A 27,400-nucleotide genomic window follows, 5' to 3' on the forward strand; every position below is an offset into this window, starting at 1 on the left:
CAGAATATATCCATATGATAGAATTAAGATAGATGAAAATTATTTCTGGTGATATTTAAGTTAAATACTGCAATTCAGAAGGAAAATATCAGCACTGGCTTACACTTTAAAATAATGATTTACATATTTGTCTTATAAGGACTTTCCTCTGCATGAGGTAGCTCTGTGTCAGTAACACTTGAATCAGAATCACCCTCCTCTTTAAATTACGTCTTGGATGAGAGTGACAGAGGAGTCAATTTAATGATGGATACTTACAGTATCTGTACTTTCAAAGCATAAAGCAAAATTTCATTAGCTGAATAATGATGCCTGCAAGAAACCAGTTCTATCTAGCTTCTATTTTTTTAAGTCTGTCAACCTGTAGCCACTTTTGAAGAGATTCTAGATTTTGAATGACTCTGCATTTATGGTGGGAAAATTGAAAATGATGAAGAAACCCAATCCAGGCTAATAGTTTTGGATTCACAGTAATTGCATACATTTTGTTTAAAAATCCTCCCTAGCAGTATGTGCCTGTTACCTAAAGCGATGGAGCAGGCCCCAGTTTTATGTCTGATTCGAAACCTGGGCCTACAGTACAAGACATAACATCTACTGTGGCCTCTGCTCTGTCACTTTGCCATGCGATTCTAATGTAGTTTTACTTGAATAACATAAAATAACATATATAATGTTATTTATGTTATTTTCCACGTGAAGAACTCCTGTAAACCTTGCCGTTTTGAAACTCAGTGAGGCAGGCGTCTTAGACAAGCTGAAAAACAAATGGTGGTACGATAAAGGTGAATGTGGACCCAAGGACTCTGGAAGCAAGGTCAGTCACTGCAGTTTGGGGCTCCTCTTGTGTTCACAAAGCAGTAAATGGGAGCAATTGTCAAGAGTATATGGAAACAGTAAAAACTAAATGTTTCTCTATACCTATCTAGACTAGAAACTAATGCAATAATTTAAGCCACAGGGATTATCTTTCCAGAAAATTGCAAACTGCTCCCCAATATTAAGGCTTTTAAATAAACTTAAATTAACTGTAAAAATATATAAAAAAATAAAATTCCTATATTATTCTCAAATATACGTACCACTAATAACAGTAGTGCTTTCAGGTTTGATTTTTGTTTTGGAGGCAAAAAACATCAAATCTGTTATTTCAAGAACTGATGTATTCTCAAAACAGGAAATGGGAAATTGGTCAGTAGTTTTCTACAGAAAGAAAATTTTAAATATTAAATGTTTCTTATTCAGAAGTTCAGTCTTTTGTCATTGTTTTGCCAATCATTCCGCTTTAGTTTGAAGATGGTCTATTTTCGTTCTGACAGACAAACAGAGTTAAATTTTCCAACTCTGTTCTACCAAAATTATTTTAATAAATCAATGTTAATGAATAACACCCTCAACTTCTAAGATCTCATTCATGCAGAGATCTTATATCAATTATTTTTAGAACAATACATGAAGTTATAAGTCTGATTCTGAGTACAAATGAAAATAGTGTTACAGTTATGTTTTCATTTAAAAAACAAACTGTAACAGTTTATCAGTGAATCTAAATACTTGCATAAATTAATAGGACGTAATGCTTGAAAGCCATGGCTGAGGATTTTTGAAATATATTTTCTGTATCTTCTTGTAGAAAGAAAAAGTCTATTAGCTACCCTATGACGTTAAATAAGTGAGTTACCTATATAAGAAAACATCAGTTAATTTAAGAAAGAGATAAAGTAATATTAACTGATCTCTTTTCAAGCATCTCCCTGTGTTTTAATCATTTCTGTCTGCCTTTGAACCAGAGTGGAATGAGACAGGCTTGTCCAAATAATGAAAAAGCTATTTCAAACCCTTATGTAAAGTCAGAAAAGCACAAGTACTTAATTTTTAAAATGAAGTTATCCTAAATTTTTGCTCTAATCAGTTGATATCATGGCTAAGTGGATATAGTGTGCATAATACTTAAGTTAAACATTCTCCTAATAAAGCTAATTAAGTTTACACAAGACACACAACTGAGAAGATGATGGCCTCAGGGCATTCTTTAGGTAGTCAACCTAAAATACCTACTCAAATAATTTTATATAATATATATTTACAATTTATTAAAAATATGAATTATTGTTATAATTTTAATATCTTCCAATAATATGCTTGACTATTTCTGAATTTATTATAAAATAATATGTATATGAAAGCTCTGGAGAATATATGTTTAAAATATTAACTGATTAAGCATTTTAAAGTGAAATAGAATCATATTTTAAAATCAATAAAAATAGTTTTAACTCTGTCCACAAATGGCTTCTTTTTCAATTGATCATGGAAAAATTTGTATATTTTTTTAAAGTTACCAATGTGCTGCATACATAGTTATTCCTAAATAGTATATAATATGTTAAAGTGCCACTTTCCAACAGATTTCCCAAACATATGTGACTAAACGAATAAATAACATGTACCTACACTATTTGCATATATTTGATGAATTCATGATAAACAAGATGTGAAACTGCTAGTTTAAAGTCCCTTACTTCTTTAAGTAGGAAACATGAAGTTAGCTTTATTGAAGAGAAACATCAAACATTAAAAATGTTCTAATGGAAGGAAAGGGAAAACTGTTTCCCTTCTCATGTAATTGGGTTTTAAGCATGTCATTTTCAAACTTAACAATAATAAGCCCACTTCTGCTACCCTATGCTTATATATGGTTAAGTATAGTGCTCTTCTTTATACAGTTAACAATGATAAAATGTTACAGATTTTATTGAATGTAATTATATGCAATTTATTGGTTATCATCATAATTTCATTTCTCTCAAGAACTATAAGCTTTATGTTTAAATTCATACTGTTAGACTAGTGACTTATACAAGTTAAATAATTTCAGGCTAAATTACATTGACTTTAATTAGCTGTTTGGATTTCATGTGCTCTTTCACCTTCTGGATGTGACTTTCCACAGTTAACTGAGATGTCTTTATCCCCCCAGGACAAGACGAGTGCCTTGAGCCTGAGCAACGTAGCAGGCGTCTTCTACATTCTGGTTGGCGGCTTGGGCTTGGCAATGCTGGTGGCTTTGATAGAGTTCTGTTACAAGTCCAGGGCAGAAGCGAAGAGAATGAAGGTGGCAAAGAGTGCACAGACTTTTAACCCAACTTCCTCGCAGAATACCCAGAATTTAGCAACCTATAGAGAAGGTTACAACGTATATGGAACCGAAAGTATTAAAATTTAGGGGTAGGACGTAGGGCCACTACAGTGAGTGGGTGATGCATTCTGTAAATGGAGTGTTGTGACCTGTCTGTCCAGTGATGGTACTGCTTGCTTCTAATTTAGAGCTTTATATTTTCGAAAACTTCAGTGCAAAGTGGTTCAGTTTTCTTTGGCTGCAGATGTACTGTTCACAACTTTATGTTACCAATAGATATCTGCATTGAAAGGGTTTGAAAGACAAAAGTAAACCTCCAGAATTGCTCTGTAAAATTATTTAAATAGTATATTCTATCTGAAAATTGGGAGAAATTTGAAATTAGATCTGAATTTTCTTGTACACAGAACAGACTTTTCTCTGGAATAATCTAATGCTAACAAAATAGCATAAAATTTTTTCAAATTATCAAAGCCTAGACAGTTGCCTATTTTGATAAGGGTGTGTTGTTTTCTGAGAAAATACATGTAAAATCTCCAGGGCACATAGTAAACACTTGGTGACTTTAAGCTCTTCTTCTGGTTTCTTTTACATTAGCCATCTTTCTATATTTTTAGAGGGAAACCCCGATGTTTGTTCATCTGGCAGTAGTCCTTGAACCAGACCTTTAGGCAGGAGTGACCATTAGAATATTGACTACAATTCACATTTATTAGATGAAGTTCAATTTTCATTTTCACAACATCACTGAGGTGAATAAACATTTTAGGCAATTTCTCCATCAAAAATGTCAGCAATATATTTTCTTTAGGAGAGACACAGTAAAAATAAAACTTGCAGTGAGTTTTATTGACTTTTGTTTTCATTTCCACTGCTTTTGAGTGAGCCAGATCAGTCTCACTTACATCTTCTCACCATGTGACAATAAAAAAAATTATAAGCATTCAGTGAAACGCAGGATGAAGTTCATTTTTTAAGATTCTAAATGTCCAGTACTTTTTCCCTTTGATGATAGAAAATGAATTTAAAATAAGACTTGGAAGCATTTGTTGTTGCTTTTCTTAAAATCAGGCCTCTAAAACCCATTTTCTGAAATTGTATATAAGAGCCATTCTGGTTATAATGATAAATGAAAATTTGAACCCACAAGAGACATTTAGTGCCTGAGGTATCCTAGAGTCAAACCCAATAGAATTTTTCTAAGAATAAGAAGTACACCTGAAGTTATGCCAGATAAATGTGCTCAATTTTTATATTTATTTATTTTAAAAAGCTATTGAGCATGTTCCCTGGTAGCCCAGTGCCTAGTGATTAGCAGTCCAAGCTTTCACAGGATACCGCAGGCCAGGTGGCACAGCCCAAAAAAGGCTACTGAAATACTTGTTAGTATCTTAAAGCAAAGAACAAAAGCTATTTCTTTACATCAAGATCTAATTGCTTTTATCCATAATCTAGAAATAGAATAGTGACTGAGTACAATTGCACATAGACAAGCCCAAAGTTTTTTTCTTTCCAAATTTTGTGGGAAGAATTGATCATGAAATTGTCAATTCACTCAGATTAGAATGTTTAGAGCATGTCTTTTCTAATAGCAGAAAAGTAAACTGATAAGGTCAAGGTTTCTTAGTCATTGCAGTAATGATCTCATCTTAATATTTACATAACTGAGGAGAGATTTTTTTCCAAACAGAAAAATAATATGTGACAAGTTTTTAGAGCCAATTATTTGGACTTCATTATGTGATGAATTTCATAAAATATATTTTTAAAATTTTCCTTTAGCATACCAAATGCAATCTAGAAAAATTCTAGAAATGCTCACATATGACACTTTAATACAAAGTCCTGGGGAATTGCTCAAAAGAGATGTGCATTCTCATAGGAAAGACTTAATAGTATTCAGAGCAAATTAAATGATATGCACTTGTAGAGATTTGAGAGTAAGTGTTTTTAATTGTACTCCTATATTATATGGCTTTTTCCTTTCAAAAATTGAGCATAATTATGAAAATGACTGATAATTTAGATAATATTTAGTGTCAGAATTTCAAAAACAAAATCTGAATGTTTACCCTAAAAGTAATTACCCCTCAAGGAAACACATGAATAAATTTACAGCCATTGCCACAACAATCCAACCAGACTCAGACTATATGATAAATTTATAAGAAAGTTTTGTAGTTTGAGTAGTCTCAATAAGGTTACATAAAGATGAACTGAAATGACATTTTATGTAAGAAGCAGGAGATTTAAATGTAGAATATAAGAATGCTGAGAACTAAGAACACGAAGATTTAAAGAGAGAATAAGCAGTTGGCAGAATTATCAGCACTCAATTGCATTAATCTACAGAGAAGGAGAGATTACTTGAGAGGATATGGAATCCTTCCCATTTTTGATATTTTCATTTCCTTATAAAGACAATTAAGAAAATAAAAGGAAGAAACAGATTTTATGACAAATCTCCTTAAAAGTCGCAATGCTTTTATTATGTATTAATTAGTATTACTAAATACTAAATTCTCTCTTCAAAAAAACACAAAACTAATAGATTTTTTACATGATTGTTTTACTTAATATTAAATGTTGAAAAGGTATCTGAAGAAACAAATCCAGACTGCCATCTTGCTTCGTTTGTTTTAATTTAGTGATGAGTAGTTTCTATAGAGATTGTCTCCTGACTCCTGATTATAAAGATAGATTTTAATTTTTGAGATTGTTCACTGAAGGCAAACTATAATGATGACCTTGGTGTTTATCATAGATATGTCAGTAGCATTTTGACTTCAAGTTTCTGAAATTAGGGCAAATGATCATGAAACCTTTACATTATAACATTTTTAATCCAACTTTTATTTCATATTTAATATATCATTATTCTAATATTTAAGGTACAATGTGGAATAAATACAAGGATAGAATTTCCAAAAGAACTGGGTAAACTTAAATTCACAGCAAGGGATTAAGATACAATATGAATTATGAGAAAACTATGATCTAAACTACAACAAATAACATTGAAACTCAGCAACTAGAAAGAATTTAAAGGCATGAATGAACAGTCAGTAGATTTCAATAATAATGATGCCTGTTTCTCCTCAGTGTAGTATTATTACCTGCTACCTAATATGACAGAGCAAGAATATAATGAGGATTTCAAAGACCTGACCCCATAACATCAATCTGTGAAGTTTCCCAGTGATGACCATTCATGAAGCATTGAAACAGTGCACTTTCCTTTAAGCAGTTAAAGTTTCTTGAAATATGAGCCTTAACTTCCATTATAGGCATAGAATGAACTTTATGTGACTGATTTGCCTTTCTATAGCTGTCTATAGCAGCTGTAGTGAATGAGTGAAAGCATCTGTGGATAGATCTGTGTTCTATAAACAGGAAGATCTGTTATAAATAGTCTACATAGAGTTCCCTTAGACAATTCATCATGATTTTAAGAGTACAATCACTTAACTGTTAAGATATTTTCTAACAGAAAAAAGAAAAGATACAAAGAAAGATTGTTGTCAAACCTAAGGGACCTTCTAAGTTCAACTGGAAATACTAGGGTGTAAAGTGCAGCAAGTTAAAAGATGTGTCCTGCCCAGATTTGCCAAACAAAATCTTGCAGGATTTTAGAAAATTAGTTATTAAATAGGACCAGTAACTCTAGAGTGATTTATTCTTTCAGGTCGTTGAGTTTCTTTTTCCTGTGAAAAGTAGTTTTAATATGACCAAAAAAGTATGGGAAAAAATGCAGATGTCTAATTATTGATATTTTGGTGTTTGTTGTGTCATATTTTGCTGAAAAGACAGAAATATTGTAACACTCTGCATTCTTTCTGTTTCCTTTCCATGCAACCCAGCTGACCTTTTCTGAAGCCATAAGAAACAAAGCCAGATTATCCATCACTGGGAGTGTGGGTGAAAACGGTCGCGTCTTGACACCTGACTGCCCTAAGGCTGTACACACTGGAACTACAATTAGACAAAGTTCAGGATTGGCTGTCATTGCATCGGACCTTCCATAAAAACCAAAAAAATAATTGAGTGCCTTAATTAAACTGTGTTTGTGACTGATGGAAACGCAGCCCTGAGGGACAGGCTAAGCGCAGGTCTTCGCTCAAACAATCCTTTGGCTGAGAGCGGGAAGTTCGTCCTAAGGCGCTAAACATCAGCAACGTGTGCATGAGCTCAGCTCGAAAACCCAAACTCAGATTTTATATCAGGAAAACTCACAATTTAGATTTTTTTCGGGTAGTGGGGGTGGGGAGGGAGCTGGGATGGGTGTATCAACAGCAACAAATTTCATTTGAGTGGACTTAAAAACTAATCAGACATGCAAGTTAGCACATCAAAGTGTGAAGTTCTTGCTCAGAAAGGCCTCAGTCTTCACTTCAAGGCATAAAATAGTTATAGAAGTCAATGAATATGCTAACCTGTATCTCCAGAACACCCATATATTCAATGGAAGACTATCCAGCTGAGAAAACAAATCACTATACTCTGACAAGAAATAATAAACAAACCTGTAAATCCTGTGGAAAAAAAAACTTAAAGGAAGTAATTACACTTACTTTGGAGAAAACAAATACTGAAACATGCTTGCTTTTTAACTGACATAAATTCAGTAGAGGACAACACAATTCTTTTTTCTAACCATCTTAGGGACAATACATTGCAATAATTGAAATAAATGCCATCACTGTAATAAACTTCGGAGACTTTTTTAATATAACAGTTGTTGGTCATTTTGTTTGCTGTAACCTTCACTCTGTCACATGAGTCAGTGTCCACAGATTGCATTTGTCTCACTACCAGGAACAAAATGAAGACAACATTAACATAAAATCATCAGTCTACAATGTAGAATCAGAAGATACTATGGGTCATTCATGTTATCAATATTATTTATAATCTTGTTCTGTGTACAAAATTGTGGTTTTTGTACCCACCAAAAAGAATAAACAATATTTACATTCTTACAATATTTACAAAGCTTAAAGTTTTTTCTTATCATTATAAAAATTATTTGAGAAATTATGAGCCTATAGGTGGGATAGTAAAAGTAAACTGTATGCCATATTGGAAAATGTAGCTAGCCCTTATTATTTTTGCATAGTAAGCTAATTTTTTACACAGATCTTTGCCTCATTAGCAGTTAAATTGTCAAAGATGGAACGTTTGAATTGGGGAATTTAATCATTGTCATAATAACAACATACCCGATAATTACGTACTGAAATTTTACTTGGCTCTATTTTGCTGCATAAGATAATGTCTCTTGAGCTTCTCTCCACATTCCCATTTTTCGTTTAAATCATTTGAAGGCACTAATCAGTTTGTGGTAGAAAACATATGAAGAATTAGTCTTTGTTTTCAATTGAAAATTGTGAAAAAAATTTATACATGATTATTTACAAAAATCACCTTTTTAGTTATGTAGGGGTTAAATTAACAGTTCAAAAGAAAGCTTAGATCATTTGAAATAATAAGTACAACATAGATAAACATCGCAACACTTAGAGATCTTGGCAGAAAGCACAAGATAAGATGATTTTGAAAGTTTGGCCTTGAAGGATAAGTTGAGTTTCATAGGTGTTGAAAGCCTTATAGGTGAGCGATGACCCAATACATAGCTTGTCAATGGACTGTTTAAAGAGTGTATGCAACAGGAAGGGCTGGAGAGAAATGGGTGTGATATCATGGAAGATAAAATTGGAAAAGGTGAAAGACTGATCACCTTGCTTCAATTCTCAAGATTCCCATCCCCCACTCAATTTTTGTGCTGCAGTAAGAGCAATCCTAAAAAGTGCAAATCTGATAGCGCATGCACACACATGCGTGCGCACACATACACACACACACAGAGTTCCCTCAGGAAAAATTGCAAGCTCTTGAGCAAAGCAAATGAGTCACTTTATAACCTGACCCTTACTTATTTCTTCCATGAACTCTCTCACCCCCTACCCAGCCTCTGCTACCCATGAAAAACCTCAGAAGCAGGGACACTGCTATTTACTGCATTTACTATTTCCTCAATCTATAACACTTTCCTATCTTCTCTTTACCTGACTAACTAGTGCTCATCCTTCAGTACTCAAATCATATTTTACCTGTCATGGGAAGATTTCCATGCCTGTCTCCCAGTCCCTGCCTATGAGACTGAGCTAGGTGCCCTTTTGATGTTTCGTCACTATCACAGCACTTACCATACTGCATTGTAATTGCCTGTGTACTTGTCTGTTTAACTACTAGACTGTAAGCCCTTTGAGGGCAGGGACTGTGTCTATCTTGTTCACAGTTGTATCCCCAGCACCCAGCACAGTGCCTGGCATATTGTAGGTGCTTAATAAATATTTGTTGAATGAATGAACTGAATTGAATTGAATCAAATTAATTTAGTAGAAACAGAAAAGACATCTTTCCTCATTAACAGTCTTTTTCTCATTAACAATGTGTATTAAGTATACCATGAGTTAAAAAGAAGAGTAAAGTTTGGCTGATTTCATGACATTGTCTACTTCACTGTCTACCACACTAAAAAAAGAGATGATCTGATAAATTTTATGACCAGATGGGAAGGCATTCCATGTAATTTTATCTACTTGTGGAATAATTTGTTTAGTTAGAGAAATTGTCATAGATAATTAAGGTTTTAGCCATACTTCTAAAAGTAGCTTTCATTTAAGTCACTGAGTGAATTAGTTGTGTACATTTAAAAGTAATATTTCTATATTAATAATCCTATTATATAGTTGAATTTCTGTATTTCTTATAGAATAATTTTGCCAAAAACAAAATTTTTAATTTGGCTTTCTTAAAAAGTGATATCTGTCTGGACTCCAATCTGAGGAAGTGCTATAAAACTAGGAAATGTTGTTTAAAAACACTTAAGTTGAAACTCTTAGTTCTATAAAGCTAAGAACTCAGTTACCAAGCAAGCATGATCACCATCTAGGGCAGAGCTTCCTGAACATATTAGGAAAAGCCCATTTTGAAACTACATCAGCACGTACATGATGACCACGTTTGAAAGATACAGAGTCCTCAGGAGAACCACCTTATTGCACTCAGTTCAATAGATACTAACTGAAAATGGCGCACTGTTTATACTTGCTTCAGGCTTGCTGCAGGCCGGTGCCTGGTTGTCCACTCACTGCCTGGCAACTTATTCTGTTTCTCAAAGGCATAGCACATAGTAGGTGTTCAATACATTTCTCAATGCATAAGCATAACTTTAAATAGTCCGTATCAGTGAAAAATGGTCTGTTTTCCTGGAAAAGAGAATATCCCAGTTGGAAAAACCAATAAGAATAATATGTCAGTAAGAATAAAAGCTAAATGAAAAGTTATATCCAGGAGAGTTTCTGAAAAGACAAATTAAAATTGCACAGATTCATTTTCCTTATACTTACGAATATAATGCTGCATGAAAAATGTGCCTTTTTGTGCATAATCATAAATAGGCTTTAATTTCATATAGTCCAGCAGGCTAGAGTACATAGCATTTGTAAAACCAAATGCAAATTTAATCAGTGGTATGTGTATATATTTTCTAAACCGCTAGTACCAGAAATCTTTTCAAAAGAGAACTGCTCTTTAAGAAAATATTTTGATAAATGATGAAGAGCAAGAGATGAGATTTGGAAATTATATCTCAAAAAAACAAAGAGCTAAATTACTTTTCATGAAATAAGAATAAACCAGTTTATTTATTTATCTTGCTTTGATTTTATTTCCTTTGGGTGAAAAAATGGACTGAGAAATGAAAAATAAAAGATAAGGGAAAAATGGAACTTTAAGAGAGTAGAAAGTCAGGTAAAAGGCAGATAGGAATCCCCTGGGTAACCGAAAAACGTATGGGAACAGGAATATATGGCATGTGATTTTCCCATGGTAGGTATTTAATTTTTGATGTATTTCTTCTTCTCATAACCTGCAGATTAAAATTTCCTACATTCCCCAGACTGGTATTTTTGGTTGGATTAAAGGAGGGAGTCAAGGAGAAAATTCTAAACCTTGTGTTTGGCTTGATGCCAGGCCAAAAGTAACCCTAATAACATGTCTCTTTCCCACACACAAAAAAAATGTGCAGAAACCTAGATTGAGACTTGTCCTTCTACATGGCAAAGAATGAAGGTTCATTTTATTTTTTTCTGAATCTGAAGAAAATGGTAGGCCAGAACACATAACTGTTTTTTAGCCACTGGTGCTGGCTTAAAAGTATCATAAACAACAAAATAAAGCATAAAACATAGATCATTATTCAATTAGATAATAACATCATTAAGTAAATAATCTGTTAAGTTATAATGTCTAATTCATGGCTTGAGTGAAGAATTTATTTACAAGATTTGTAATCCTATAATCCTAAACACAAAGAGAATCTACTTAAGTAAATTGTTATAACTTCCCTCTCAGAGTTTATACATTTGACCAACACTTCTAAAATTCCTAAACATTTAGTAATGGCTGAAATCTGTGTCACTGGCAATCACTGTTTCAATATATGATTGATTGAACTGACTGACTAAATGAATAAAGGAATTAATGAGTGAAGACCAATTAAAGATATTTATGATCATTGCCTATACAGAAACTTCTGCCAGCTCCTTAGCTAATTTTCTGCATAAATGTGAATGCTTTCAATGTTTTCTAACAAAGAAGGTATTAGAAATAATTTAGACCATATCTGTCTCCATCTTGAGATTGACATTAGTCACTGAAAACTGGTGCTGTTTTAAACTTTTTAAATGTGGGGGTTGATTAATTCTGTCTGAGACTTTCTCAATGTCATCCTTCCCAACAATATGCTGTTTCTAACTCTAAATACAATAAAAGTCTATTAGCATCATTGATCTTTTAAGACCACCATCAGACAAAGTCAAAGCTTCCAGATCTTTGGGTGTTAGATGTGTACAGGAACTTCTGATACTTTGACTTGAGCTTCAGTTGAAATGTTCAACCTACTAGGCCTACATCCATGCCATTCTCTGTCACAAGAAATTGTCCCAATAGACTCTCTCTCTCTCATTCCACATTTTCCTTCCTACATTATCCTGCGCTTCTCATATTTCCATTCATATTCTCACTGTTTTCCCCCTCTCCCTGACTTTGCCATCCTTCTTCTTAGCATCCTCATTAGAAAGTCAGGAAACTCCTGATAGCTACACTCTCTCCCCAGAACACTGCCCAATATCCTAATAATATCAGTCTAAATAGAGCAATGGAACCTAGAAGGAAAAAGAATGGCAACCCTTACAATTACACATCTTTTCCCATGCATAAAAAACCCTTCCTCTTTGAAGTGTGTATCATGTAAACATGCTGTCACAATGGGCTGCCTACTTAGCCATTTTGTCTGCTGATTTCTCTGTCATTGCCTCATCAAGGACTATGGCATTTGGCTTATTCTTTTTTCCAAGTTCTATTATCATCTTGAACAACTTCAAGGTCAATGTATGGAAGCCTTGGCTCTGCAGTTCTTTTACTCTATGTTAAGTCACCTATACTAATAGACATGTAGCAGACCTTAAGATCATTTACCTTCTCATCTTCCTCCAGATAATGACTCAATTCTCTCCTTCCTTTCATACCCTGGTCACTGAAAAGAGTGACCTTTTTCCCCTTATTAATCTCTCTATATAGTTTTTCCTTAATCCCCTGTTTATTCTTTCTCATTCTATTTTATGTTCCTTATTACCTCCAATCAAACCTGTTTATATTACCCAGGGTTGTGCTGTAACCTCTTCCCTTTTCTTCTCATGCCATAAATCACCCAGCTGATTTCACCGTCATTAAGATGTCCATAAACATCTGTTTATTAGCTCAGAAATCCTTATCTTTCATTCCAGCCTCAGTTATCCAATTTTCTAGTGGTTAGCTCTTTTTGACTTAATTGCAACTTATCAGACGTTCGCTCTACATTCCTACCTCCTTTTATATCCCCTGTCTCAGTGAGTGGCACTAACATTTATCTCATTTCCCAAAGTAAAAAAAAATGGGAATGATTCCAGAATGCTTTTCTTCATCATTCTCACATATAATTAATTGACATCTAACTTTCTTGCATACTCTAAATATCTCCTTACTCTGTCCCATGCTCTTCATCCATACAATGGCTGACTTAATCAAAGACTCGATCTCTCACTGTTACTACTACAGTTGTATCCTATTAGGTTTCCTTGCTTCATTTCTCACTTATATCTTCCTTAGTCCATTTTATATGTGGCTGCCAGAGAGAATTTTCCAAAACATAAATATGATCCTATCACCTTCCTGATTAAAATAACTCAGTGTCCATTCTGTGAGGCCTATAAATATCTCTGGTATGTTCTCTCATCTACACTTCATTCCATTAACACCAAATTACTCTAACAGCTTGTTTTCAGAATACTTCATGTTCTTTCCCTTTTAAGTTTTGCCAATTATTACTTCTATCTGAAATGTGTCTGTTTCAGAAAGGATTCCTAACCAAAAGAACCACTTTCATCCAGTTAAGCAAAAAGTGAATTTATTAATAAATACTAGAGAATTCACAGAACTTCTGGGAAACACAGAGAGTCAGATCTGAAGGAAAAGCAGCCAGGAATAATGCATAAATTATATCTCTGACCTGCCCCTAACCACCAGTGGACACATATATCAGAACAAGGACACTGGACAAGGGACACTGTTGTAAGGACTTCTGTTTCAACTGCCTCTGAAGATGAGGTGCCTCCCAGCATATTCTGTTACCTTCTCAGGAAATAAGCATTAAGTATGACCTCTTTCCAATTAAAATTTCAGGCATGGATATCTAACTGGTGGTTTTAGGTGACAACTTGGTTCTCTTCTTCCTTTTGCACCCTAGAGAGACAGGGAAACCAAACACTGGCTTCCACTTTAGGGAAACATATGGAAAATAAATGTAGGAAGATATTCAAAAGAAGCTGAGTGGGCACAAAGTATGGCATATATCATCTGTCCATTTGTGCCTAATTCCTACTCATCCAATAAGGATGATAGTTGGATTGTAGAAATCATATCTTTGGGTATACATTCCTGATTATCTCAGTTTGGAGATCCGTCTTTTTTATTTACCTATGTCCTGTGAAGCCTGGCGTGCTGCGATTCAGGGGGTTACAAAGAGTCGGACACGACTGAGCGACTGAACTGAACTGAACTATGTGTACCTCTATAATAGGATTTATGCCACTGTTGTTGTTCAGTCACCAAGTTGTGTCTGACTCTTCAAGATTCCATGGCCTGAAGTATGCCAGACTTCCCTATACCTCACCATCTCCCAGAGTTTTCCCAAGTTCATGTCCATTGAATTGGCAATGCTATATACCCAAACTCGTGTCCATCAAGTCAGTGATGCCATCCAGCTATCTCATCCTCTGTCACTCCCTTTACCTCCTGCCCTCAGTCTTTCCCAGCATCAGGGTCTTTTCCAATGAGTCAGCTGTTCACATCAGTTCACCAAAGTATAAAATAGCCACTGTTACATGGTTATTTTTGTAAACGCCTTCACTTTGTCTTTCTACACTCTTTGGTTCCAGAGGCAACAAGTATTAAATCAGCCTTAGACTCAGACAGAACTAAGTGTACATCCTTGTTTAGGCATTTGCTTCTCTAACTTCGGTGGCGGGGTGGTGGGGGGGGGGAGGGCGGGGGGGCGGGCAGGAAGCCAATTGTTTCATATATAAAATGGAAACAAGAATACCTAACATTTGATGCTGCTGTGAAGTTGAGAATGTCAATTACACATTGGCACGTGCCATGGGTGCTTGCCATCTTCCTCGACAAGAATAAGATTATGTGCTGCTGCAGTTGCTGACTTTCCACACCCCCTGGAGGAGTTCAAGGTAGAGAGCAGAAATAAGGTGCTCTGTGTTCAGGGGATAGCTCGTAGTACAGGACTTCAGATGCCTAGATATTCTCAGGAGCTGATTTCATGAGCCCAATTCTTATATCTCCTCATATCTGGAAAAGCACTAAAATCCTTCATGGTGACAACTGTTTCTCATGCCTAGCAGAAGCTTCATGAGATTAGTATAAATCTTTTGGAAAAACATGTACTTGATTGCATATATTTCTCCCTTTACCAAAATAACATATATACTGACTTTTCCCCTGCCTCTTTAAAACAGTTTCTCAGAACTATCCTAGGTCCTATCTCCTGGGCTGTAGTCCTCATATTTCCCCAAATAAAACAACCCATAGCTCTCATATTTTGCTTTTTTTAGTCAATAAGAATAAATGTTTACAAATTTCTTATTACATATCCAGTAACAAGAGCTCAATAGGATAGATCACATCCTGGGCCATAAATCAAGCCTTGGTAAATTCAAAAAAATTGAAATCACTCCAAGCATCTTTTCTGACCATAATGCAGTAAGATTAGATCTCAATTATAGGAGAAAAACTATTTTAAAAATCCAACATATGGAGGCTGAACAACACGCTGCTGAATAACCAACAAATCACAGAAGAAATCAAAAAAGAAATCAAAATATGCATAGAAACAAATGAAAATGAAAACACAACAACCCAAAACCTGTGGGACATTGTAAAAGCAATGCTAAGGGGAAAGTTCAAAGCAATACAGGCATACATCAAGAAACAAGAAAAAAGTCAAATAAATAACTTCACTCTACACCTAAAGCAACTATAAAAGGAAGAAATGGATAACCCCAGAGTTAGTAGAAGGGAAGAAATTTTAAAAATTAGGGCAGAAATAAATGCAAAAGAACAAAAGAGACCATAGCAAGAATCAACAAAGCCAAAAGCTGGTTCTTTGAAAGGATAAATAAAATTGACAAATCATTAGCCAGACTCATCAAGAAATAAAGGGAGAAAAATCAAATCAATAAAATTAGAAATGGAAATAGATCACAACAGAAAACACAGAAATAAAAAAGATCATAAGAGACTACTATCAGCAATTATATGCCAGTAAAATGGACAATGTGGAAGAAATAGACAAATTCTTAGAAAAGTACAACTTTCCAAAACTGAACCAGGAAGAAATAGAAAATCTTAACAGACCCATCACAAGCACGGAAATTGAAACTGTAATCAGAAATCTTCCAGCAAACAAAAGCCCAGGTCCAGACATCTTCACAGCTGATTTCTACCAAAAATTTCGAGAAGAGCTAACACCTATCCTACTCAAACTCTTCCAGAAAATGGCAGAGGAATGTAAACTTCCAAACTCATTCTATGAGGCCACCATCACCCTAATACCAAAACCTGACAAAGATGCCACAAAAAAAGAAAACTACAGGCCAATATCACTGATGAACATAGATACAAAAATCCTTAACAAATTTCTAACAATCAGAATCCAACTACACATTAGAAACATCATACACCATGACCAAGTGGGCTTTATCTCAGGGATGCAAGGATTCTTCAATATCTGCAAATCAATCAATGTAATTCACCACATTAACAAATTGAAAAATAAGAAACATATGATTATACCAATGGTATTTTTCACAGAGCTAGAACAAATAATTTCACAATTTGTATGGAAATACAAAAAACCTCAAATAGCCAAAGCAATCTTGAAAAAGATGAATGGAAATGAAGGAATCAACCTGCCTGACTTCAGGCTCTATTACAAAGCCACAGTCATCAAGACAGTATGGTACTGGCACAAAGACAGAATATAGATCAATGGAACAAAATAGAAAGCCCCAGAGATAAATCCACACACCTATGGACACCTTATCTTTGACAAAGGGGGCAAGAATATACAATGGATTAAAGACAATCTCCTTAACAAGTGGTGCTGGGAAAAGTGGTCATAAAAGAATGAAACTAGAACACTTTCTAACACCATACACAAAAATAAACTCAAAATGGATTAAAGATCCAAATGGAAGACCAGAAACTATAAAACTCCTAGAGGAGAACACAGGCAAAACACTCTCCAACATACATCACAGCAGGATCCTCTATAATCCACCTCCCAGAATACCGGAAATAAAAGCAAAAATAAACAAATGGGACCTAATTAAATTTAAAAGCTTCTGCACAACAAAAGAAACTATAAGCAAGGTGAAAAGACAGCCTTCAGAATGGGAGAATATAATAGCAAATGAAGCAACTGACAAATAACTAATCTCAAAAATGTACAAACAACCCCTGCAGCTCAATTCCAGAAAAAATAAATGACCCAATCAAAAAATGGGCCAAAGAACTAAATAGACATTTCTCCAAAGAAGACATACAGATGGCTAACAAACACATGAAAAGATGCTCAACATCACTCAATAACAGAGAAATGCAAATCAAAACCACAATGAGGTACCATTTCAAGCTAGTCAGAATGGCTATGATCCAAAAGTCTATAAGCAATAAATGCTGGAGAGGATGTGGAGAAAAGGGAACCCTCTTACACTGTTGGTGGGAATGCAAACTAGTACAGCCACTATGGAGAACAGTGTGGAGATTCCTTAAAAGACTGGAAATAGAACTGCCTTATGACACAGCAATCCCACTGCTGGGCATACACACCGAGGAAACCTGAATTGAAAGAGACACCTGTACCCTAATGTTCATCGCAACACTGTTTCTAATAGCCAGGACATGGAAGCAACCTAGATGTCCATCAGCAGATGAATGGATAAGAAAGCTGTGGTACATATACACAATGGAGTATTACTCAGCCATTAAAAGAAATACATTTGAATCAGTTCTAATGAGGTGGATGAAACTGGAGCCTACTATACAGAGTGAAGCAACCCAGAAAGAAAAACACCAATACAGTATATTAATGCATATATATGGAATTTAGAAAGATGGTAATTATAACACTGTATGCCAGACAACAAAAGAGACACAGATGTATAGAACAGTCTTTTGGATTCTGTGGGAGAGGAATAGGGTGGGATGATTTGGGAGAATGACATTGAAACATGTATAATATCATATATGAAATGAATAGCCAGTCCAGGTTCAATGCATGATACTGGATGCTTGGGGCTGGTGCACTGCAATGACCCAGAGGGATGGTACAGGGAGGGAGGTGGGAGGGGGGTTCAGGATGGGGAACATGTGTATACTTGTGGCAGATTCATGTTGATGTGTGGCCAAATCAATACAATATTGTAAAGTAATTAACCTCCAATTAAAATAAAGAAATTTGTTTTTTAAGAAAAAAGCTCAATTAAAAAACTATATTCATTTCATCTCTATAGCCTTGGCTTTCTGCTTTTACATAGGAAATATAAAGCTACAAAAATATCACTTTCACCCTAGTAATAAGAAAAAGTCAAAAATTTTCTTAAAAAATCATAACTTTTATTGCACAGGTCTTCTCATGGCATCCAAGTAATCAGAATTTGGAAGAAGAACAAATCCCTTCAGAAAGAAACGGGATACAAAAGGTTTCACACTTGGTACAGTGAAGAGGAGGTGATACTGTTCTTGTCAGCACAGGTCGATAAGAAGAATTTAGCTAATATTTCAAAAAAATTCTTGATGGCCAAGTGTTGACTGGTCAGTTTGAAATAGCTAAGACCCTGGATCAAGACCCTGGATCAAACATACTTGCAAGCTCTTTCTCCTGACCCTTCACTAAGTATTCAGAAGAAAGATAGAAAGATTGTGGGCAGGGTGAGAGACTCATTTGATGGAGCTGGTGTACATGAGGTGAATACCATCTACTGGGAGACATTCAAGATGTCCTGCCTGATTTCCCAGACCCTTTTGTTTTACAAATCAAAAGTCTCAAGCTACTGGAGGAGGAGCAACAAATCCTTTTGTTTCCAACACCCAAAGAATTACGGTTTCTGGAGAAATAATTGAACTAACTGAACAGTTGAAATAATGAAACCCCTCTGCAAGAGGTATTGGTATCTGTATGGGCCCAAGATTCTATACCAACACTCCACAGACATCTACTTCTACTGGCAAAAGGTAAGAATTCCTCACCCAAAACAGGCTGCAATCTTACTTCTAAAACATGGAAGAGCGGGAATGCTAAGAAAGTCTCACTTTAAATGCCAAAATAAAAACTGCCTACCTGTGACTGATCATGTATGGTCATGTATGGTCATATATGGATGTGAGAATTGGACTATAAAGAAAGCTGAGTGCAGAAGAGTTGATGCTTTCGAACTGTGGTGCTGGAGAAGACTCTTGAGAGTCCCTTGGACTGCAAGGAGATCCAACCAGTCCATCCTAAAGGAGATCAGTCCTGGGTGTTCATTAGGAGGACTGATGTTGAAGCTGAAACTCCAATCCTTTGGCCACCTGATGCAAAGAGCTGACTCACTTGAAAAGACCCTGATGCTAGAAAAGATTGAGGGCAGGAAGAGAAGAGGACGACAGAGGATGAGATGGCTGGATGGCATCACTGACACGATGGACATGGGTTTTGGTGGACTCCAGGAGTTGGTTATGGACAGGGAGGCCTGACATGCTGCGGTTCATGGGGTCACAAAGAGTCAGACATGACTGAGCGACTGAACTGAACCTATGACTGATGTTAGACAAGCATAAAAGAAAATCCTAGTTTGCTCCCACAACAAGGCTAGTACTGATTAATGAGCTACATTTGTCTGCTACTGAGGGGAAGAAAAATAGTGTGGAAAGAGACTTCTGCTTTGGCAAAGTTGAGAAGGAATCACTGAAAGCTTATGTGAGGAACAGAAATATAGAGAAAAACCCTCTTTCATCTCAGTCTACACATTATGCAGAGGGTAACAACGACCCTGTTGGCTCAGACAGTAAAGAATCCACCTATAATTCAGGTGACCTGAGTTTGATCCCTGGGTCAGAATGATCCCCAGGAGAAGGAAATGGCTACCCACTCCAGTATCTTGTCTGGAGAATTCCAAGGACAGAGGAACCTGATGAGCTACAGTCCATGGGGTTACAAAGAGTCGGATATGACTGAGCAACTAACATTTTTCACTTTCAGTTTCTTCAACAGCAGCCTACCTCTAGATGACTTTGAAATCTGTAGAATACTGAAAGTTTTACTAATAACAGCAAAGCAGCACAACTATCAACTAGATTTACTCAACACTGTAAAAATAAAGTCCTGACCAAAAAATAGAAGTTCCATTTACACATGTAAATACCTTTCACTTCAGTTTCTACTGTTCTTCTGCCTGTAATATTCAATATTTAATATTAATTTTTTTAAAAGGCGCACACATACACACAGAGAAAGAAGGAAATAAACCATAATCAAGAAATAAATCAATAAACAGAAATGTACAAAGATGTTGGAACTATAATACAGGGTCTTTAAACAAATTGGAATAGACTCTAATGATAAGAAAGATTGAAAGGTTGTTATTGAATCACGACGCCAGGATTCTCGGCCCCGAAGGAGAATAATTCAATCCGGGGCCAGAGACGAGGCTTGATCACTCAGAGCGTTTGTGTAATAAAGTTTTATTAAAGGAGATAGAGAAAGCTTCTGACATAGGCATCAGACGGGGGCAGAAAGAGTGCCCCCCTGCTAGTCTTCAGCTGGATGTTATATAGTCACTAGCAGTCTGTTAATGAAAGAAAGGAATGTCTTCAAACTCAGAATGGCACCAGGCCCCTCACCCATAAGATGCATTTTGGGATAATCTTGGCACCAAATGGTTCATCCTGGGCCATAAAATGATTACCTTGAATCTTGAAGAAGGGCAGATCACCACACAAATAGTTTCATTTACATAGATTAGAGGAACAATATCTGAGTAAAACATATTGGTTTGTCAAGTAGGTTCTGAGCCAAAAGGCGGAATTGACTTGAAGACAGAGTTTGGGGTAAATGCATAGTATATTAGCATAGCTTAAGATAAACATTTCCATAAGAAAAAGGCATTGGTTAACTTCAGGTGAAACCAGGTGTCATTATGGCAACACAGAATTTTAAGAGAAACTTCCCTTTAAATTTGTATAGAGAAGGAAAAAATATTGCTAGTTTGTTTCCTCCTGCCGCTTAAGAGAGATAAAAATGTCTGACACTTGCAGGCTATTTGCTCTGTTTGGAGACCCCTGGCCTTCCTCCCTGTTACTGTCTCAAGATGAGAGCTGGAGGAGAAGGAGGCACAAAGGTTGAGATGGTTGCATGGCATCATTGACTCAATGGACTTGGTTTGAGTAAACTCCAAGAGATAGTGAAGGACAGGGAAGCCTGATATGCTGCAATGCATGGGGTCACAAAGAGTCAGAAACGACTGAGTGACTGAACAACAACAACAAGCAGATGCATTAGGCAAAATTCTAAGATGGCCCGTAATGATGCAAGCTCTTATATAATCTCCTCTTCTTAAGTGGGGAGCACTGGGCAACACTGGTAGATTTGAGAGCCTGACACACCCTTGCTATGATACATTACATGGAAAATGGGTTTTTTTCCAGATATTATTAAGGTCTCAAACCAGCTGATTTCATCAAAAGGGAGATTGTTCTGGGTGGGCTTAACCTAGTAAAGTGAGTTCTTAGAAGGAAGTCCAGAGGTTAAAAGAAGAAGAAGAAGAAGAAGAAGAAGAAGAAGAAGAGAGATGCAGTGCTGCTGGCATGAAGAATATCATCTTGTGAACAGTCAAGGAACTGAAGGGGCTAAAACACATTAAAATGTTCATGATGATAATGCTACAAAAGAAGGGAGGGGGGAATTGAAGGTATACTATGTGAAGTTTCTTACACTATACATAAAAAAACTGAATTATTTGACGGTAGATTTGATGAAATATGGTTCAGTTCAGTTCAGTTCAGTTGCTCAGTCGTGTCTGACTCTTTGGGACAAATGTTTTTTCCAGCAGTCACGTATGGATGTGAGAGTTGGACTGTGAAGAAGGCTGAGCACCGAAGAATTGATGCTTTTGAACTGCGGTATTGGAGAATACTCTTGAGAGTCCCTTGGACTGCAAGGAGATCCAACCAATCCATTCTGAAGGAGGTCAGCCCTGGGATTTCTTTGGAAGGAAGGATGCGAAAGCTGAAACTCCAGTACTTTGGCCACCTCATGCAAAGAGTTGACTCATTGGAAAAGACTCTGATGATGGGAAGGATTGGGGGCAGGAGGAGAAGAGGACGACAGAGGATGAGATGTTTGGATGGCATCACTGACTCGATGGACGTGACTCTGAGTGAACTCCGGGAGTTGGTGATGGACAGGGAGGCCTGGCGTGCTGTGATTCATGGGGTCGCAAAGAGTCAGACACGACTGAGCGACTGAACTGAACTGAATACTCCATTGTGTATATGTACCACAGCTTTCTTATTCATTCATCAGCTGATGGATATCTAGGTTGCTTCCATGTCCTGGCTATTAGAAATAGCGCTGCGATGAACATTGGGGTGCATGTGTGTCTTTCTATTCTGGTTTCCTCGGTGTGTATGCCCAGCAGTGGGTTTGCTGGATTGTATGGCAGTTCTAGTTCCAGTATTTTAAGGAATCACCACGCTATTCTCCATAGTGGCTGTGCTAGTTCGCATTCTCATCAACAGCGTAAGAGGGTTCCCTTTTCTCCACACCTTCTCCAGTATTTATTGCTTGTAGACTTTTGGATAGCAGCCATTCTGACTGGCATGAAATGGTACCTCATTGTGGTTTTGATTTGCATTTCTCTGATAATGAGTGATGGTGAGCATCTTTTCATTGTTTGTTAGCCATCTGTATGTCTTCTTTGGAGAAATGTCTATTTAGTTCTTTGGCCCATTTTTTGATTGGGTCGCTTATTTTTCTGAAATTGAGCTGCAGGTGTTGTTTGTATATTTTGGGGATTAATTCTTTGTCAGCTGCTTTGTTTGCTATTATTTTATCCCATCCAAAGGCTGTCTTTTCACCTTGCTTATATTTTCCTTTGTTGTGCAGAAGCTTTTAAGTTTAATTAGATCCCATTTGTTTATTTTTGCTTTTATTTCCAGTATTCTGGGAGGTGGATCATAGAGGATCATGCTGTAATTTATCTCGGAGAATGTTCTGCCTATGTTCTCTTCTAGGAGTTTTATAGTTTCTGGTCTTCCGTTTAGATCTTTAATCCATTTTGAGTTTATTTTTGTGTATGGTGTTAGAAAATGTTCTAGTTTCATTCTTTTACAAATGGTTGATCAATTTTCCCAGCAGCCCTTTTTAAAGAGATTGTCTTTTCTCCACTGTATATTCTTGCCTCCTTTGTCAAAGATAAGGTGTCCATAGGTGTGTGGGTTAATCTCTGGGCTTTCTATTTTGTTCCATTGATCTATATTTCTGTCTTTGCGCCAGTGTCATACTGTCTTGATGACTGTGTCTTTGTAGCAGAGCCTGAAGTCAGGCAGGTTGATTCCTTCATTTCCATTCTTCTTTCTCAAGGTTGCTTTGGCTATTTGAGGTTTTTTTGTATTTCCATACAAACTGTGAAATCATTTGTTCTAGTTCTCTGAAAAATACCGCTGGTAGCTTGATAGGGATTGCATTGAATCTATAGATTGCTTTGGGTGGTATATTCATGTTCACTATATTGATTCTTCCAATCCATGAACACGGTATACTTCGCCATCTATTAGTGTCCTCTTTGATTTCTATTTTATAAAATTTAAATTTATTTACTTTAATTGGAGGCTAATTACTTTACAATATTGTAATGGTTCTGCCACACATCAACATGAATCCACCATGGGCGTACACGTGTTTCCCATCCTGAACTCCCCCTCCCTCTCCCTCCCCGTATCATCCCTCTGGGTCATCCCAGTGCACCAGCCTCAAGTATCCTGTATCGAACCTGGACTGGCAATTCATTTCTTATGTGATATTACACATGTTTCAGGGCCATTCCCCCAAATCGTCCCACCCTCTCCCTCTCCCACAGAGTCCAAAAGACTGTTGTATATATCTGTGTCTCTTTTACTGTCTCACATACAGGATTATCGTTATGATCTTTCTAAATTCCATATATACGCGTTAGTATACTGTATTGGTGTTTTTCTTTCTGACTTACTTCACTCTATATAATAGGCTCCAGTTTCATCCACCTCATTAGAACTGATTCAAATGTATTCTTTTAATTCTCTCTCTCTTTTTTTCTGGGTCCCCTATAATACAAATATTTGTAACTTGACTCTATCCTGGAGGTTTCTTGAGCTATCCTAAGTAAAATTTTATTCTATATGACATTCTGAATTGGATCGTTTCTGATGATTTATTGTATTTTTCTTTATGATCAGTTCTTTTTGATGTTTTCTAGTTCTTTGACGAAGTTCTCACTGTGTTCTTCTATTCTTTTCCCAAATTCAGTGAGAATTTTTGTCACTACTGCTCTGAAGTCTTTATCAGGTAAATTACCTATCTCCATTTCATTATTTTTTCCCCTGGGGGTTTATCTTGTTCTTTCATTTGGAACATATTCCTCTGCTCTCATTTTGTTTGACTTTCTGTGGTTTTATTCTTGAAAGCAGGCAAAACAGTTACCTATCCTGGTCCTGAAGGTGGGTGTCCTTGTGCAGAATCATCCCCATGTAGTCTGTAGTTGCCCAGTGGTTTTCATGGGAGACCAGGATTTGAAGCATGGATTTTATCTTTCCTAGGGTATACCCGCAGCCACTGCTTTGGTGGAGAGTAATATTTTGGCCACCTGATGCAAAGATCCAACTCATTGTAAAAGACCCTGATGTTGGTAACGATTGAGCACAAGAAGAGAAGGGTGCAACAGAGGATGAGAGCAAAGTCTGGGAGATAGTGAATTGCAGGGAAGTCTGGCATGCTGCAGTTCATGGGGTTGCAAAGATTTGGACATGACTTAGCAAATGAACCACAACAACAAAACCTAACTTTCAGCTTTCACATTGTGCATTTTTTTTTTTTAAATCAACACAATAAATGCTGGAGAGGATATGTAGAAAAAGGAAACCTCCTCCACTATTGTTGGGAATGTAAATTGGTACAGCTACTATAGAGAACAGCGATGAGATTCCCTAAAAACTAAAAATGACCCAGCTACCATATGACCCTATAATCTCATTCCTGGGCATATATCTGGAGAAAACAATAATATGATACAATGTTAGTGCTTTGTTGTAGACCAATATGTGAAAGACTGCACTAGTAAAAGTAATGCTTCAGTTGAATCAAAATGGTATTAATAATATGTTTCTCCACTTGTTAAAACACATATTAGTAAATTGTGTGTTTTTCTAAATGTTCCCTAATTATTTCAATTACTGTCTGGTAAAGCCATTCACTTTTGTCCTGAAAGGAAGGGGGGATTCCCCATCTTTTTCTACAGTGTACCAACGGAGGAATCTGGCACTTTTTCAAACTGGTACAAGAAATAGGAAAAATTCTGACTAACAGGCATATTTTGGTATACCCAGAATTCCTATCCCTTCCTGACTTTATAGATTTTCTTCTAGAATTCACTAAATTTCCCATTTTCATAGTCCAAGTAAAGTTGGCTTGATCCCAAGCTCTAGGAAAGGAGTAAGATGAGTTCAATTATCCATATATTTCATTCTCTTTCTACAATGGTTGGTTCAGAGACAGGCACATATCTCATTCAGAGCAAATGAAACTGAAAAAGGTATTTGTTGAAACTTCTAAGAAAGAAACTTCCTTCTTTCTCTTTGACATCTGTTTCCTATGGAGATGAGATGTCTGCAGAGGTGTGAAGCCATTTTATTGTATTGAATGGCATAGTTGGGAAGTCTCTGTAAACAGCCTATCAGAGAAGATAGAAATGAGAGGGTAAAGTTGAGCTCTTAATGAGGTCACTTGAACTCCCAAATAAAACCTCACTTGATATTGAGACTAATTCTGAATTTTCAATTTTATGAACCAGGAAATTTCTCCCTGTGCTGTGCTTTCCTGAATTCTACACTTGTCTATTTGGGATACATTCATCACAGGGTCTCTTTGTTACCTCTTTGACTGGGTAGAGACTGCTTCTCTCAGTACTAGTGAAATTTTAGAGATAGCCTGGTATATGCATTTCATATGTAAGCCAACTAACCTTGAGTCTATATGTCTCAGGGACCTCATTTATCAAGCTATAATACAACAAGCTACTAATTCCTCTGCCTTAAACCCAGGACCAGGTAAGCAACATTATTCAAACTGGCCAGTCCAAAGTTGTTTTAACTGCTCTGCCATGGCTTTTCCATGGAGACGCCAATAAAAACTTTGGCCAGGCTTTTCAATTACTCTTCTGCCTCTAGCCAAAGGCCTGACACTTCTGTGACACTGCATGGTGTGGCATTCTCCCTTCTTCTAGGAAATGTAAGAAATAAAAATCTTCTTTGAAGTCTTTCCCCTCTTCATGTTGTCACTCAGCCATACCTCTGTAAATTAAATTCCTGATATAAATTTAGAGCATTCCCATTCCCCCATTCCTTTATTTTAGCTGGGGTGGGGGGGGAGTTAGATTAAGTTGTTTGATTTGGAGTTTCTGTTATATAAAACATGTTTTAAAACTTATTTATCCAGGTAACTTTAATAAAAAAGTAAATTACCTTAGTGATATTCTTATCAGATAACTGTCCACTTCTTTCTTATTAGACAACTCTATTCTCTTACATTCTTCTCTCCCTCATTTCCTCCTCACTTTTAGTTTCCATCTCTTCCTTAATTCAATATTTATGAAGTATTGCTGAGGGCCTGTGCTAGTAAAAATGTTTCAAAATCATATGAGACTGTTCCTACCCTTAAAGTGGCTTGCAATGAACACATTTGAAGTAAGCAGGTGATAAGTATGATGGAAGCATGTGCAAAGTTTAGTGACGCCTGAGGAAGAGAGTGATTGGTTTTTCTTGAGAGTAGTGCTCAGGAAGTTTCCTAGGAGTGGGTCTCAGAATTTATAATGAAAGACATTTGTCATAGATAGCTTTTATTATGTTGAGGTACGTTCCTTCTATTCCTGCTTTCTGGAGAGTTTTTATCATAAACGGATGTTGAATTTTGTCAAAGGCTTTCTCTGCATCTATTGAGATAATCATATGGCTTTTATTTTTCAATTTGTTAATGTGGTGAATTACATTGATTGATTTGCGGATATTGAAGAATCCTTGCATCCCTGGGATAAAGCCCACTTGGTCATGGTGTATGATCTTTTTAATGTGTTGTTGGATTCTGATTGCTAGAATTTTGTTAAGGATTTTTGCATCTATGTTCATCAGTGATATTGGCCTGTAATTTTCTTTTTTTGTGGCATCTTTGTCAGGTTTTGGTATTAAGGGTGATGGTGGCCTCATAGAATGAGTTTGGAAGTTTACCTTCCTCTGCCATTTTCTGGAAGAGTTTCAGTAGGGTCAGTGTTAGCTCTTCTCGAAATTTTTGGTAGAATTCAG

The 27,400-nt window shown here is 36.3% G+C and overlaps 1 protein-coding gene and 1 pseudogene across 1 annotated transcript in view; both read left to right on the forward strand.

Moving 5' to 3' along the window:
• GRIA4 (glutamate ionotropic receptor AMPA type subunit 4) overlaps positions 1–9,509 on the forward strand; it is a 693,144-nt gene extending 683,635 nt beyond the window's left edge. The window contains exons 15-16 of the mRNA XM_005689338.3: positions 2,981–3,115; positions 7,000–9,509. Coding sequence (XP_005689395.1) covers positions 2,981–3,115; positions 7,000–7,164 — 300 coding nt within the window. The 3' untranslated portion in view covers positions 7,165–9,509. The remainder of the gene's footprint in view (positions 1–2,980; positions 3,116–6,999) is intronic.
• The window catches only part of LOC102190620, a 29,559-nt pseudogene continuing 21,117 nt past the window's right edge, over positions 18,959–27,400 (forward strand).

This window comes from Capra hircus, chromosome 15 (genome assembly GCF_001704415.2).
Source record: "Capra hircus breed San Clemente chromosome 15, ASM170441v1, whole genome shotgun sequence".
Taxonomy (NCBI): domain Eukaryota; kingdom Metazoa; phylum Chordata; class Mammalia; order Artiodactyla; family Bovidae; genus Capra; species Capra hircus.